This window comes from Tursiops truncatus, chromosome 10, assembly GCF_011762595.2.
Source record: "Tursiops truncatus isolate mTurTru1 chromosome 10, mTurTru1.mat.Y, whole genome shotgun sequence".
NCBI classification, from domain to species: domain Eukaryota; kingdom Metazoa; phylum Chordata; class Mammalia; order Artiodactyla; family Delphinidae; genus Tursiops; species Tursiops truncatus.
The window spans coordinates 77635403-77651688 of NC_047043.1; the positions used below are offsets into that span (position 1 = coordinate 77635403).

Here is a 16286-nt window from a genome sequence, read left to right on the forward strand (position 1 = left end):
AAATACACGTTTTTTTTTTTTTTTTGCAGTACGCGGGCCTCTCACTGTCGCGGCCTCTCCCGTTGCGGAGCACAGGCTCCGGACGCGCAGGCTCAGCAGCCATGGCTCACGGGCCTAGCCGCTCTGCGGCATGTGGGATCTTCCCGGGCCGGGGCACGAACCCGCGTCCCCTGCATCGGCAGGCGGACTCTCAACCACTGCGCCACCAGGGAAGCCCTAAAATACACATTTTGCACTATCCAATTACATAAAGCTTGCCACTTGGCTAACTCAGATTTGGGAGAGGATGGTACAGGTTGGAGGGGATTTACAAAATTAAAACGTGTCTTTAAAACCAAAAGAAACATACACATGCATTTCTAAGCACACAGCCTATTTGCCTTTACAGTCTGCTGATAAACACTGATTTTTAAACATAGTACGCAAAATTAAATAACATGGAAAAAATAAATATGCTTTATTATATAAACACATAGAAATCTGTACTGCTCAAAATATTCAGATAATACTAGGCTTGGCTGCTTAAAATGTATTCGGAAAGTATGGTAGTGATATTTACAATCTTTATTTTTGCTAGAGATAGATGTGGTGAGGTGATAAAATACTGATGTCAGACGTTTTCTCTTCCTACCTACAGAAGCTGCAAACTTTAATATGAAAATGAGGTAGACACAAACTCATAAGTTGGCCAGGCAGAAACAAAAGCACAGTTCCTTCGTGAGCTCATAAATTCTCATTATTCGGGTCGACAGGCATTATTCCAAAGCACCTAAAGCAAGGCTCAGAGAACACATTTAGGTTTTGGCATGAAAAACTCACACAAGCAATTTCTCCTAAGGAGAACCATGGTCTCCAAGGCAATCAGCCAGCAGATACACGGGGCGATGCAAAAGGGAAGGCTGGAGGACCATCTTGGTTGGGTGACATCGCCCAGCAACCTTTTCGATTTCATCTGGAAGCAGCTCACTCTAGAATGCTACAGATTTTTGAACCCACTTCCCACTAGTTGGACAGCTCTCTTTCCTCTTTACCCCTCTAGTCACGGGATGTGTGCGTGCAATAGGCAAATCAGTGGTAAGAACCTTATTTCGAAAATAAAACATTACCAAGTCAGAGTGCAAGGACACGTTCAAGAGAGGCCAGAAAAGACGAAATCTGGGGAAGGTGTTTTCCACAATCACGATTCTAAATCTCTAGTGACTTGAGCCAGAATTAAGGGTCTTAAAATGAGTACCTGAAGCCTACATTCACAAAAGCTTCATGTTAGAGAGCCTGGACACCACGCTAGCAGCCATTTGCACTTTCTCTCCTAAATACTGCTCCTTGGTAACAACTGTTGAACTAGCCTATCTTCGTTTTGACCTTGGAAAAGACTCACACAGCAATAGCTGCTTCTCGACACTATCTCCAGCTTGGGAGTACTTGGGGAAAGAAAGCAACAAGGCCGGAGGGGGACTAAAGGCTACCCTTGGCCTCTAATAAATCGAGTTCACTTTCTCTTGAAAGCAACATGTTAGCACCTTGAATACAGTTTTTGTTGTTGTTAATGTCACTCTCAGTTACAATGATGAAGCACCATAGAAGTGGCTTTATGGCTGTTAACACAATTCACTGAGGTATGCTTCAATGTAGAATTACTAAGAAATTGTACCAAAGCATCAATAGAAGTCAACATAAAAGTAAAATCCAAATCCTACATTAAGAATCTAAAAGGCTGCCCTCACACACATAATTTAAGTAATATATTACAAATGAATCTATTTAAATAAAACGCTTTTGATTTAGTTGTTGTAAAAATCACAATAAAAAGCCTTGTAGAAGTGGCCTTGCTCCCAGGCTGCAGAGGCATTTGAATATATATTTGAATAATGATCACTTTACAAAGGAAGCATTAAAATCGCATAGGCAGCAAAAATATTTTCAAAATCTGTGTATTTGCTCCTGTGCATTACAGAGCATTTAGAAGCTCTCTCTCTCTTCTTCTCTGTGTGTTTCAGAAAACTATGTGCAGGCCCAAGAACAACAACTACAATAAGAAAAACTTAAAGCCTTCAGTTAATGAGCAGATCGTATTTTAAAATTTAAGCACTTAAGCTCTTAAAATATCTGTGGGAGAGGGTGGGGATCCGGTGTAAAAAGGAATTAAGCTGTGTTTAGAAAGTGTTCAAAAAAGAGAATGCTGTGGAAATTAATGTATATATACTATATAATATATATTGTATATATATTATATACAATATATAGTATATAATATTATATTATTATATTATAGATACACACACACATACCCTCTGAGGGTTAGGAGATGTTTTTTGGTCAATATTAAAGAAACACAACTTTTTAGAGAGCTACTAGAGTTTTTGAAATATACTCCAGTGTGGTATTAGTGTTGGCTGAGTGAAAAGGGGTGAAAATATAATGGGCTCAAGAGGGAAAATTTTATGAAAAATAATATGTAATAGGTGACTTAGGGAAGCTGGAATGTCAGAAGATGTTCTTGACATTTTAAGGTTATTTCTGATCTTTTTCAAAATGTTCATTTTGGGAGAGTGCCAGTATTACCGACAAAATACTCTGGGTGAACAATACATCTGAAATGCCCTTGAACAAAATCCTTAGAGCCCAGCTGAATAGTACCAGTTGAGATAACGCTCTAAATTCTTCTAGATTTCTACTTAAGACAAAGTACAGTAGTTATACAGCTAGAGTTCTACCTGCAGACACAATCTCCGACACTGAAACCCTTGACTCTTAGAAGTGTCAACAGGTATTAGCCATGTCAGGTCAGTTCATCTGCTCTTTAGTTGGTCTTAGGAATGGTTAAGACTTTTCCTCAGAACCCTATGGAATAAAAAAGGCTTTTGGATATGACTTAATATAATATTAATTCAGCTTCAGTGCAATGAATGTATTCACAGGAATGTTTACTCTATTTACATGAAACAGCCCTAATGACTCCATAACCTATGGCACAATTTAGCCACAGTCTCGTTTCGACATAGCCTATCCTTCTGTTTGCCAAGAGCTGCCCCAGAAGTTTGCATAGTATTTACAATGGCGAATCTGTCTCACAATGTCATTTAAAAGTAGATCACAAAGGAAGCCTAGGACCAAAGAAAAAAATGGTCTCAAACAGGCTTTCTGTCTTGATAGAAGAGAGAACATTTCAGATGCCTTGAATGGCATCAGGTCACTGAGTCCACTTTTGGTCTTTTGAATTTTCCAAATGGTTTCAGTCAATTTTGTGGGCACAAGCTTTTTGGTGATTGTGTTGAGAGCTGTACCCGAGTCACAGAGAGGCAAGGTAGAGTCTCTGAATCAAAAATTGCTTTGGCCTCAATAAGCAGGTATCTTCCCACCAAAGTCAAAACTACCAGCTTAGTAAAGGAAAGAATATCTGCTTTTGAGTTGTCTGGTTAAATCACTTTGGAGCTTAATAACGGCACGGAGTTATTTAGTTTCTTAAAAAACACACACACACACACACACAAATATATATAGTCTAGTTATAGGAAAGGATGCTACTTCTGGGCATTGGCAAAGGCCTGTTTGAGGTACAAGTCACCTGTAAAGTCACTTTGGCAATCTCATAAAAAAATTAATTAATTCTGTTGTATGTCAATATGAAGAAAATAGCAGACTGTGTATAGCACAGTTTCAGGGATGCCCTCGTGAGGAGGATAATTATCTGTCCCAAAGGAGTGACCCAGAACACCCTGGAATTGGGCATGTTAGTTACATATTTTGCTTAACAAACATGAATAGTTAGGGCCGTACCGAACTCCAAGGGCCAGTACTCCATGCAGCGTCTTGAGGACAAGCATGTGTGTTACATTGCTCTCGATCTGGCGGCTTGTCAAGAATTTCACAGCTCAGATCTAGAAACCGTTCCCCGCTGGGCCGCTGACAGACCACCAGTCTTGTCCGCAAGCCTCCACCGCACAGCTTAGTACACTGGAAGAAGAAAAAGGAAGGCTGCAGTTATTTTGCCTGAAGAGCCAGTGGCAAATTTTCTTCTCCTGTAAGAGAAACGTCTTAGCCAGACTCTATTACAGCATCAGGCAAGGTAAGTCTGTAGGCAGAATGAAGCTGAGTTACCAAAAGTAATATACGCAGCAGACCGGAGCCCTCTACTTTCATGGTAGGTATTGTTTATTGAGCATTAGCTCTTCATCTGCACTAAGTGCTTTTATATATATTATCTCATCAAGAGGAGAGTGTAATTATTTGCCGCATTTTATATATGGGGCAACTGAGCTTAAGAGAGTTTCACTTGATCAAAGTCAATTCAACAGCAGGTGTCTAGGATAAGACTACAGCCTTTTTTTGAGGTATTCAAAACCCAAAATCAAAGAAACAAAAATCTAAAAACTACTCAGGACCAAATAAAGGAAATAATGACTTAGCTGGTTTTATTTTCGGGCAACCTCTAAGAAGTTGTCACCAACCTTTGTCTATTCTGTGACTCTAGTCTCCATAGACCTTTCTGACGTTCAAATATTTTATGTTATCTCTGAATCTGAGGATAATGATGGCTTTCCCCTAGGATGAGTAAACAGTGTGGTGGGAACATTGGATAAGGTTCTGACTGTTGGCTAGACCCACACTTCTGAGGCAGGAACAAGTTGTATTTCTTGGACAGTACCGCTGTGCTCACATCCAGGAACACTGACTGTTCCCCTGCTGTGTCAAGGCCAGATCTCCCACAGAATTTGGAATGATCTGGTCCGTGCTGACAGCCAGCATCCCAGCAAATGCGTGTACTCTCCTGGCTTCTATCCAATTACAGAAGCTTAAGCACAGGCCCCACGGGACAGAACTTTACGAGGAGTTTTGGGAAACCCACAATACACACGTCTCCAAACCTGACTTCCCCTTCCGGCCTTTCAGCAAAGCCCTCCAGAATGACGTATTATCACCGAAAGTTAACAAACTCTCCGTTATGAGTGCCTATGACTACTAGGTTACGTGGATGAAAGCATGAGATGTGGACACGTGATTTCGTTTAGCCAGGGGTGTGGACAAACATGCCCGTCCATCTCATGTGTCTTTGTTCCCCTCTTGGCGGGGTGGGGGGAGTCTCCACGATGTTAATCCTCGTGTGTTATTTTATAAATTTTACAGTCAAGACAGAACAACTCAACAAACTCTAAATATGGGTTCTCCCTGTGGATTCAAGAGTAGAGAGATATATTCTTTGTTAATTAAATACAAAACAATAAGCATCTAAGTCCTACACATGATAGTGGCTCAAAACCCCATTCGATAATAATAGTAATGCTAATGATAAGCAGTATTATTGGGAGTAATAATACTGATTATCATTATTATAAAAGCAGTTAACTGTGATTGAAGGCTATGGGCTAGGCTTTTGACACGCACTATCTCATATAATAGATGTGAACACTGTCAAGTGAGTGCCATTATTATTCCCATTTATAGATGAGAATACAGACATTTGGCAAAGTTGTATTATCTGTTAAAGCCACAAAGCTTGTAAGAGCCAGGCCTGGGAATGGGACCCAGTTTTGTCTGCTCCAAATATTCTATTGCCTTTCATCGGTCATAGCAGGCAATTCTTAAAAGGTAACAGCTGAAGAATTTTATTATTTGAGACTACACAGCTAATTATTCATTTCTACAATTAAAATGCATCACCTTTGATAGGAATAACAGCTCCTATTCATTCTGGTTCATCAGGGATTTGAAATATTAGGAGACACGATGCCATGGGAACAAGGGTGCATCACAAACACCCCAAGACTATGAAGAAGATGGCAAAGTTTCCAATCACTGATTTAACACACATTTTCAATCACTTTAAAAGCACCCATGTTTTAATCAGCAGAGGTTAACAATTTAAAGTAGCATTAATCTGCATTCTTTCCTAACTTTTCTCTCCTATGTAGTCAAGCTGTCTCTACTTGGTAATAAATGCACTTTTAAAATGGTCCAGAATTAAGACTGTTCTCCTAGTTAACCTGAAATCAAGAAGCTTTAACTAGAGCTAGTTCTTTTCTTCAAATAAACTATGAACAATAACGCTGTTTGGTGTTTGTTTTTTCCCAAAGGATGTATAAGTGGAGTTTGCTCTCACCTCTCCCCAGCTGCCATAAGCCCACTGAGGGCAAGGGCCAGATTCGCAGGATCTCTGCTCATCGGGTTTGATTCTTTCCACGCAGTCGTTGGCGGTGTATCCATTTTCATCCTGACACACAACAACACGCCGCTGGGACCCACCAGCACAGGTACTGGAACACTGAACACAGCAGACATCAGTCAACAGGTTAATCCCTACCTCGATCTCCATCTCAGGGACACAAAAAGCAGCTGGTTGAAGGGTCAGAGACAAATGTGGCAGAAACCATTCTCAAGTCATCCACAATGGACAGAAAGCAATCCTGAGAACCTCCCTTCCGTGGGGCTGTTTAAAGTTCACGTCTTAGCAACACCTGGAGGGCAGAAAAACGGCTTCCCCCTTGAGCAGGTTAGGTCTCAGCAGGTGTTTCATCAATGCCTAATAAGTGATCATGTCTTGGGATTTCCAAAGCTGTCCTTTGCATCTTTGAGAGGTACAGACGTGCTGACTGACACCACAGTCTACTGGGAAATTCTCTTCTTTGCAAAACTGCAAGCGCTTATTTAGAAACAACATTTAACTTCCCTTTCAACACCGGGGTCAAATCACATGATTCAGGAATTGCCAGTTGTTGAAATTAAGCTTCTGTACTAACTCCTTCAATTACTCAAGGAAAGCATCACGGAATGTCACTTACATATCATTTCCTTGCAGGTAATGTTTCTGTCTCTCCCTTGGCAAAAGCCTCTACTTCAGAGGCTAATGGTAGCAAGATTTGTTTTCCTTCTTTATTTTTATTCCCCAGTGAACCTGAATTCCATATTGACAGACCTCTCTTCAGGTGCACGAGCCTACTGCTTACTCCCTTTCACGGTTGTCATAGAATTATGTTCACCCTTCAGCTAATTTCCCACACAAGCTTCTCATAGCTCTCTTACTTATCTACATCTTGAGTGTTTTTTTCTTTCCATAATTTCCTTATCTTTTGAAACCCGATGTGTTTGCTAGTCTCCTTCACTCTGACCCTTAACTTGTACAATCTGTTTGCTTGTAAAACAACCATCTATTCCTCCAAGCAATCCAATTCTCAGGAATTATCAAGTCTCCCACTGCATCTGCAACATTGTTTTGAGTTCCGAGTTCCAATGGCTGATTTGTGCTATCAAACCCCAGCCCCAGTGTTATTTCAAAATACCCATAAATACTGCTCCTTGCTGGTTGGCTTCCTCCATATAAAGATGTGAAAATGTTTATTTTTTGCTTATTGTACTGGACTTCAGTTCAATTTCCCTGCCTATGCTGGACAAATTATAAATGATTTTCAAAAATACTGAGTTTAACTTTTAAATGTAGAGCAGGAAAATAGATTTATGAATTCTGTCTGAGCAAATATTTAGGTGTTTTTTTTTTTTTTTTTTTTTTGCGGTACGCAGGCCTCTCACTGTTGTGGCCTCTCCCGTTGCGGAGCACAGGCTCCGGACGCGCAGGCTCAGCGGCCACAGCTCACGGGCCCAGCCGCTCCGTGGCATGTGGGATCTTCCCGGACCGGGGCACGAACCCGTGTCCCCTGCATAGGCAGGCGGACTCTCAACCACTGCGCCACCAGAGAAGCCCGGTAATGTTTGATTTACAAAAATCCTACCTCTATTCTCTGAGGGTTCTGATATACTCACTTGAAACTTAAAAATATTTGTTTTCTACTTTTAAACAGCTTATTATGTGAGAAACACAGAGAACTATTATTTTAATCAGCTTTGTTTGGGGACCAGAATTTAAAACATTAGGAAGGACCTTCCATATTGTTAACAGATTTGGAATATATATATTTTGGCCCTTGAATTTTTCCTTTGATAATAAAATCTTGTATTGTTTATTATGTCACCTGTGTTATTGTCCCAATAAAATGGTAAGCTCCTTCAGAGGGGATCAATGTCATACTTGTATCCCTATTAGATCCTATAGTGCTAGTCACAGGATCTACTGCCTGATCCAATTAGAGTTTCTAGAAGCAAAGTTCCATAAACCACATGCTACCCTCCCTTCAATATGGCTGAGTGGAGCAAGGAAGGACAACAAATCCAAGGTCAACTAATCTACTGGCTGCCCAGTGACCAGTCAGATGCTTCCTATTGAGAATCTGACCAAACAGATAGAGCGCTCAGCTGGGGGCCAAGCAATTGCGCCATATAGTCTAGAACTTGTGCTTGCACAGTTCTGAGCCCAGCATCGGCCTGGGTCTTTATACTCCCATACACAGGTGAAGTATTGTACATCATCTTTCTCCAGGTCCAATTTTGCCATTTTTTGATTAACAGGGATTCTTAGTTCCATTCTCATGTTGCAGAATTTCACTCTGGACTTATTTTGTTAACAATTTTCCTGTCCTCTTTAGATGACATATTTTCCCAGGTAAACCCTGTACCTATCATCCACACTGAACAAGAGAGAATGGCCACTAGGGAAGCAAGAGATGATGGACATCTGGTATTTTTATCTGCCTACTATACTTCCCCTTAACACCTGGCAGCCCAATTTTCCTTTAAGGAATCATTTCTCCGCCAATGGATGTCATCTTAGTGGCACTGTGTTTTAAGATGCTCTACATTTCCCTGATCAAGGAGTAAGAGGAACGGGCTGCCAATCAGCCTTTCCTGGGAATTTGAATCATGAGCAGAGCAACTCAAGGGTGGTTCAGAGTTGAAAAGGGTTCATTAAGACAGAAACTCCTTAAAGAAATGTATTATACTGGGGCTTCCCTGGTGGTGCAGTGGTTGAGAGTCCGCCTGCTGATGCAGGGGACACGGGTTCGTGCCCCGGTCCGGGAAGATCCCACATGCCGCGGAGCGGCTGGGCCCGTGAGCCATGGCCTCTGAGCCTGCGCGTCCGGAGCCTGTGCTCCGCAACGGGAGAGGCCGCGACAGTGAGAGGCCCGCGTACCGCAAAAAAAAAAAAAAAAAAAAAAAGGAAATTATACTGTAGATACTGTTGCATCTAGAGATCAGAGATTGGCATTTGGCCTGGGGGCCAAATCTGGCCTGCAAGCTGTTTTTATAACTAAAGTGTTATGGAAACACAGCCATTTCCATGTGTTTACATATTGTCTATGCCCGCTTTTGTGCTAAGACAGCAGAGCTGGTTAGCTGCAACAGAGACTGCATGGTCCACATAGCTGAAAATATTTATTACTTGGCCCTTTGCAGAAAAAATTTGCCAACCCCTAGCTAGATCCCTGAAGATGTTCTGGTCCCAGTCTCTACTGGGGCTAAATGAACAGTATTGTTTGTTTTGCTTTCCCTTGAAGGAATCAATTCCTTTTCTTTTGCTTGCAACCAGAGACCCCTAGTTGGTAACACACCAAAAAACTTACAGAAGGTTCAGGTTTACGCAAAAACATACTGTAAAATGAGGTTCTGATTCCAGAAACTACTGGAAACGTTAGATTCCCCTTCTCCAGTGTTCGTGATGCTTTGCTGCCTTTCCTGCTCTGGCAGGCAGGAAGAACCATGCATCCCGAACCACACAGAGATGTATACACATGCCACACTCTCCTGGAAGTAAGTCAGGCACGTCAGCCTACAGCTGAAGAATCACATTGTCCACCTTCAGCCTCACTTAACTTAGAAAAAAAAAAAAAATCCCCAAACAAAAAACAGGCACAATGAGAAGAATGGTATTGCCCACTGCTGCAAAAAGGTTACCTAATCCTCCCTAATTGGGAACTCTGCCCAAGGGCAGAATCATTCAATCTTAAAGGAATGCATTATCCACAAATGTAGTCCTAAACAAGAATAGCTTTCAGTGCCCCTTTTTTTTTTTTTTTAAGTTCTAGTGTTATCATTAGAAGAGACATGTTTGAGTTGTGAATTTTTTCCACTGGAAAAATCATGGGACACTCAGTGATGACCGCTCTTGATCACCCTTTAATTTCTCAGAACCCAAATTTCTTTTAACCCAGGCAAAGGAAGCCTCAAAGTGGGAAGTAAGGGAGGAGAATGAGGTGGTGAAGGTCCCAGGCAGATGTTCTGCTTACAACCAACAGGTGCAGTGTGTGAAAACACTCAGTGGCTATCTGCATTCACAGGAAAGTAAACCTAATTTATTGAAACATAACCATGGTGGGAAACCGACAGGTTCCTTCTAATGCTTTTTAGTCCAGAAATAATTAAACACAATTAGCAGTACTAGAAGGAAATGAATAGTAAACAATTAAAAAGACTTCGTGAGTGATTAATAAACACCAAACTCCCCATACCTCCCCAGGGTCTCTTGCTACCTTACCCCTCCTGAAGTTCCTTTAGACATGTCCAGTATTCCACAATAAAATTATTTTTTGGAAAATTATTCAACAAAAATTCTGAAACTTTTGAGAGCATATTTTTCCTTTGAATGCTAGCTAAATATTATTTGTCAAGGTCTTCCTAATTTGAAGGACAAAGATAACGGTAACAATAAAAATAATCGTCGACATTTATTAAATTGTCACGATGGTGGGCAGAGTGAAAAACACTTTATTTGCATCGTTGTATTTAATTCTTACGACAAGCCAAGAAAGTTGGAGTTACTGTTAACTTTGTTTTACAGATGAGGAAACAGGCTCAAAGAGGAGAGGGGACCTGCCAAAGACAGCAAAATCTGAAAGTACAAGTCCTTGGATCCGACAGAGGCATCTTTCCTTAAAGCCTGTGCTGATAACCATTCAGGTATGGAATTTTCCCTCTAAGCACAGATTTTACCCGGCCCACTCCTTCTCTCCTAATCCAAGACAATGACCTACTACTACAAATGGCATAGCAATTGTGACACTTCAAGACTACACTCATCTGGAAGACAGCAAGAAGGAAAATGACTTTCATTAAAAACTCCCTTTCAGAAAAGTTCTTCTGCCCTTTTAATTTTCCTTCAGGTAACAGCTGCCTGCCATCTCCAGGATCAATCATCGCATCTTCACATTACCTTCCAGGAAGCTGTCTGATCAAATCATCCAGCAGTGACACCCCCTCCCCTCCACCCAGTTAAGGTAGCTTAGAGGTGCGGGCAGACTGTCTCAAGTGACACCTCTTCTGGGACTGCAATTAACCTCAACCAATGAAAATGCACAGTGTCAATCCCTTCTGACATTAATATGCTCCAGAGGTGTTTCTAGTTTGTTTCCCTCCAAGCACTACATCAAATGAAAGAGAAGAAAGCAAATTCGCAAAGGCTTCAGGGAATACTCACTGCTCCCCAGGGGCCAGTCCTCCACTGGTTTCCTCCGAGCACGTGGGTGCGGCTAGGGCTGACGCTCCTGGGGCGATAACCCTCGTTTTGGAAAGGGTGCTGAGCGAGGCCACTGTCTGGGGTCCGCTGAGGGCATGGTGACATGGCACAGTCCTGGTCGGTTTCTGGGATATAATCCGGGTCACACTCGATTTGATCGATCACGTGGTCACTGTAGTTGACACAGACCACTTGCCGGGTGGTCCTCCCTTGCCCACACGTCACGGAGCACTACATTGGACGTTCAGAAAGAGAAAGGGTGGTTCAGCCAGTCACTCAGGCCCAGAACCCTGGCATCTCCCCGTCTCTTTTCTTCTCACCTCATGGTCATTTTCATGGAGAAGCCCTGTCGGCCCAGTATGCCAAATACATCCCCATCAGCCACTTCCCACCACCTCTGCCATCACCTCCCTAGTCCAGGCCACTGCCTTCCCTTGCCAGGACTACTGCAGTGGACTTTCAGCTGGGCTCTTGTTTGTAATCTTGACACCTTCCTCCCAACCCAAGCCTGTTATCCACATATCATAAACCATGACCCTTGCAAACTATAGTCAGATCATGTCATTCACCTAGTGACTTCCCAATTCACTGTGAATAATGTCCACAGTCCTTACCTTGACCTAGTAGGCCCTTCATGATGTGGCCACTGGCTACCTTTTTTTTTTTTTTTTTTTTTTTTTGCAGTACGCGGGCCTCTCACTGTTGTGGCCTCTCCCGTTGCGGAGCACAGGCTCCAGATGCGCAGGCTCAGCGGCCATGGCTCATGGACTCAGCCGCTCTGCGGCATGTGGGATCTTCCCGGACTGGGGCATGAACCCGCGTCCCCTGCATCGGCAGGCGGACTCTCAACCACTGCGCCACCAGGGAAGCCCTGGCTACCTTTTTGACACATCTCTTATCACTCTCCACACTGCACTCCAGCCCCACGGGCCTTATGGATGCTTTCTGAGCAGGCCAAGAACACCCCCGTCTGAGGGTCTTTGCAGCTGCTCTACTTTCTGCTGTACAACACGGATATCCATGTGGTTCACTGCTTCACTCCATGCAAGCCCTGCTCAATGCAATGTGAGGCCTTTTCTGACCACCTTGTCTAAAAGCACATCACCCCTTTCTCTCTGCCATTACTGTGTTTGACCTTTTTTCTGGTATGTATCAGTATCTGGTGCTATATCGTATATTTATACCTTTATTTGCTCATTGACTGGAATTGCCATTGGAATGATCTTCATAAAGGCAAGGACTTTCTTATTTGTCAGTCACTGCTCTTTCTAAATACCTGGTGAGTAGACAGATGGATCTGACAGATGTACCTGTGTACGTTTGGAAGCTCAGGGCGTGAGAGTGAGATTATCTACCATTTACTGAGCACCTTCTTTGTTCTAAGCGTTTAACAGATAGAATCTCAAATAATCCTTACAACAGCCTTATAAGGTAGATATTCTTTTTGGCCTATTTTAAGAGCAGAAGAAACTGAGGTTCAAGGACTAACACCAGACTGCTCAAGGTCATGCAGCCAGTTAATGTCAATGTCTGGATTTTTACACAGCTCTCTCTGAATCCAGCTCTCACATTTCATATATGTATTATGGTATTTATTGAGATATTCATCTCCATTCTCTTCACCTGTCCTAAGCTCTGTATTTCCTGGACTTGGGAGCTTTTGCAAGGCAGAAAGCAGGAGTTACCTGAACACAAAGGTTTTTCTACTTTTTTTTTTTTTTTCTACTTTTATAAAAGTCCACAGGTGGTTCCTTGTGTGCACAGGAGGCTGGGTCCCCAGCATCGCCTGAGGGTTCCTACTTCTCTCTCTCGGCAGGGAAGCCAGAGGCACAGGACTTGAAGGGACCACGGGATGCAGGAGGCACCCAGATGCAAGTTGAGGCCCTGCCCTTACTCCCCCCACTTCTCCCTGCTACTTCTGGTACTCCACAAGCCTACTACATTCTAATGTGACTTGGCTCAGTTAAGACTGCATTTTCCAGCCAGCCCAACAGGATGTGGGCTTAAGGGGTTGTAAGTTGATTTACACATTTTTAAAAAATGTGCATTTCTTGCACATCTGGCTAAGATTCATACCAGCTGCACATACGCGGAGAAGAATATCTCACAACCAAGTCCAATTCTAAAACAGTGCCCGCTGACCTTGGGGACCCACGACTAGTCATCCTCCTTACAGCTCCCCCAGTCCTCTCCCAATTCCAAAGAATTCACTTGCTTACCGGGTTCCAGTCCAGAGCCTTCCACCGCCCACAGGGGGTCACAGAACATTCCTCCTTTGCCACTGGTCTAGGGAGGGTTGCACAGGCACTCTCGTCAGCCACAGAGCCATCCTCGTCCCGACAGCTGACATATCTCATCCGGGTACCTTTTCCACAAGTGGCTGAGCACTGGGTGTTGGAATAAAACAATGCAGAAATGTTATCTGAAACAGTCACTCACTGGATAGAAACCTACTTTCTCAAGTCGTGTCAGAGAACGTCTGCCTTCCCTCCCACCCTCTCTACTTCTTCCGTTCTTACTGGCGTCCAAGACCCAAATCGCCACTGGGTCCTTGGAGCACTGTGTGTGCTTCTCCTTGCTTCCGGGGCAGCGGGGGGAGGGTGACAAGATGGTAATTCACAGTCCTAGACGCGGACGGGAAGAAAAAGCCAAAGTTACCTTTCAGTCATGGCGTATACAAATATAAGGACAAAGAATTCTAAGATCTCAGACTTCTGGGTGATGTGGGGCAAGTCACGTGACACCTCTCAGCCCCAACTACAAATTCAACTGTGAAATGGGATATAATCTGAGTCCCTTTGTAGGTGCCTTAATACAAAACCACATTTATTTACCTGTTTGTGTGAAGAAGATATTGTAAAATGACACACAATTTAGCAAAGAGCAGCATACCCTTTTAACATGATTAACTGTTAATGTTTTGAAACATTCTGCAGGCCAATTTCTGCTTCTACATTTCAATTCACTTCTTAATCAGATTTTGCTAACCATGAACTTGCTTTCTGAGTGTACCCGCAGATAGTTCCTGAGGCCCCGAAGAAGGTCAACTCTAGATACAAGAGGTGTATTCAATATCACAAAGCCTAGAATTTATATCACACCCCTCAATCACTCAGAGGCAATTCCTATGATGGACGGAGGTTATCCATGCGTAGGTAATATTCCCAGATTTCCAAATGGGAACTCGGAAGTACACACCTGTTCACAATCATTCCCAGCCTCAGTGGTTATCAAATGTTCTTGGATTAAATATATACCCATTAAATGCCTAGGATGCCCGGGCACAGTGCAAAGTGCTGGAGGCTCAGTGCTGAAGTGACTTTAGGAAGTTTACCAACTGAACAGGAAATTCTGTTATTTGGTTCAGACCTTGCCTATTCCTCTGCCTGGGTCCAAAGAATGGCACAGGGAACTTGTCGCACAGTGAAAAATTTATTCACATGCTGCAGCTGCAAGAGCTGCCCTATAGTCAGTCCATGGATATTACTGAATAACTTAGAAACGTATGTTGTGAATCTCTAAGGGAGTCGCTAAGACCTTACTTTCTGCGTGTTTAGATGTCGCAGCTACTTCCCAGGCATTTATCATGCAGTGGGTTGGAACATTTCAATAAAAAAAATAAAGATGACACAAGTCACAAGCGGTGTTTCGTTAACTGATCAGCAATGACAGCATGAACAACACTGCCATATTCATTTCCTTTCTTGAGACTCTGCATCCATCAACAACACATGTTGCCAAGTAGCAGACTGAGGGCACTCAGAGCCGAGGCAGTACAGTGGCCAGATGGGGCCTCAGAGCATAACTTCTGGGTGTAGTCTGGGTTCAAATCCTGTCTTCTGCAATTAGCAAAGCTGATCTGCAAACCCCAGTCTTCTCTTTACATATTCTCCTCACACAAAAGATGCCAAAATCAAGGTCTACATGGAATAGTGTGCTGGTGAATGATTACCAACTAGCTCTCTCGAGAAACAAGGCGTGCTTATGCGTGTGTACAGATATGTATGTGTATATACATATATACATACACACATATTACATGCACCTGTGCATGTATATATATGCTTGTTTATTATAAGTTTTTCTGATATAGAGAATGTGTAGCATAAAATTTACAAATAACAATAAAATATACAATTCTTTAATTTAAATTTCATAGAGCCATTGATTCTTACAGAACACGTTTGTTGTTTTTGCTGAACTCTTGAATCTGTGCCTGAGCGATGGTTGTCGTTGCTGGACAAGTGTAGTTCTGACATGAATGTCAGTTGATATTTTGTTTACATTTAAGAGTATCGTGAAAGAGAAACAATGAAGATGTATGTCAGAACTTCGCTCACTCACCCAATGACATGAACAATTTCTGTGCTGAACCAGCAAATAATTTTCAAGTACCAGAAAAATATTTCCTTATTTTTTATGCTGTTTACAACACAACAGCTGCAGACACAAGACTTTTAAAAGTTTAGTCGCATTATTAACATTTGTTCCCTCATTTTTTTGAGTCTAAACAATCAATACAACGATCAATTAAACTCTGAATTACAGCATCTACTGATTTCTGTGGTGTAAGTACTCTCACCATGGCCAATTTCAAGCTACCAACTTGGTATCAATGAACACAGAGTTAAAAAGGGATGTGCTCACCACTGCACAGTATTTCCACCATGCAAATATGTACAAATGTAATGTAAATGAGAGTGAACTACAGGAAAATAATTAGAAAGGGAAAAGTGAGTATTTCTCAACTTAATTTTTAATATCATCTATTTATTTATAGGTTTTTATTTTCAATTTTTAATAATGACTGAATTTAACAACCAGCTTGCAAAATTTCTGAAAATTTACCAACCATCGCTTGTGAGCTAGAACAAGCCAGCTCCAGCACATGCAGCCTGAACATATGATACTATTTGCCAAACCCTACATTGAAATTAAAAAAATCTGAGTT

At 42.3% G+C, this 16286-nt stretch overlaps 1 protein-coding gene across 18 annotated transcripts in view; it reads right to left on the reverse strand.

The window, feature by feature from the left end:
* Positions 1-16286, reverse strand: part of ADAMTS9 (ADAM metallopeptidase with thrombospondin type 1 motif 9) — a 232660-nt gene that overhangs the window by 137494 nt on the left and 78880 nt on the right. For 15 of the 18 annotated variants that reach the window (XR_012334666.1, XR_012334665.1, XR_012334678.1 and 12 more), the window contains 5 exons: positions 13855-13959; positions 13555-13722; positions 11297-11566; positions 6098-6259; positions 3778-3954 (listed from right to left, as the gene is read on the reverse strand). Coding sequence is in view for 1 of the 18 variants with exons in the window: in XM_073811332.1 (XP_073667433.1) it covers positions 3778-3954; positions 6098-6259; positions 11297-11566; positions 13555-13722; positions 13855-13959 (882 nt within the window). In the remaining 17 variants the exon portion in view is untranslated. The remainder of the gene's footprint in view (positions 1-3777; positions 3955-6097; positions 6260-11296; positions 11567-13554; positions 13723-13854; positions 13960-16286) is intronic. The other 3 variants (XR_012334674.1, XR_012334680.1, XR_012334679.1) reach the window with 3 other exon arrangements.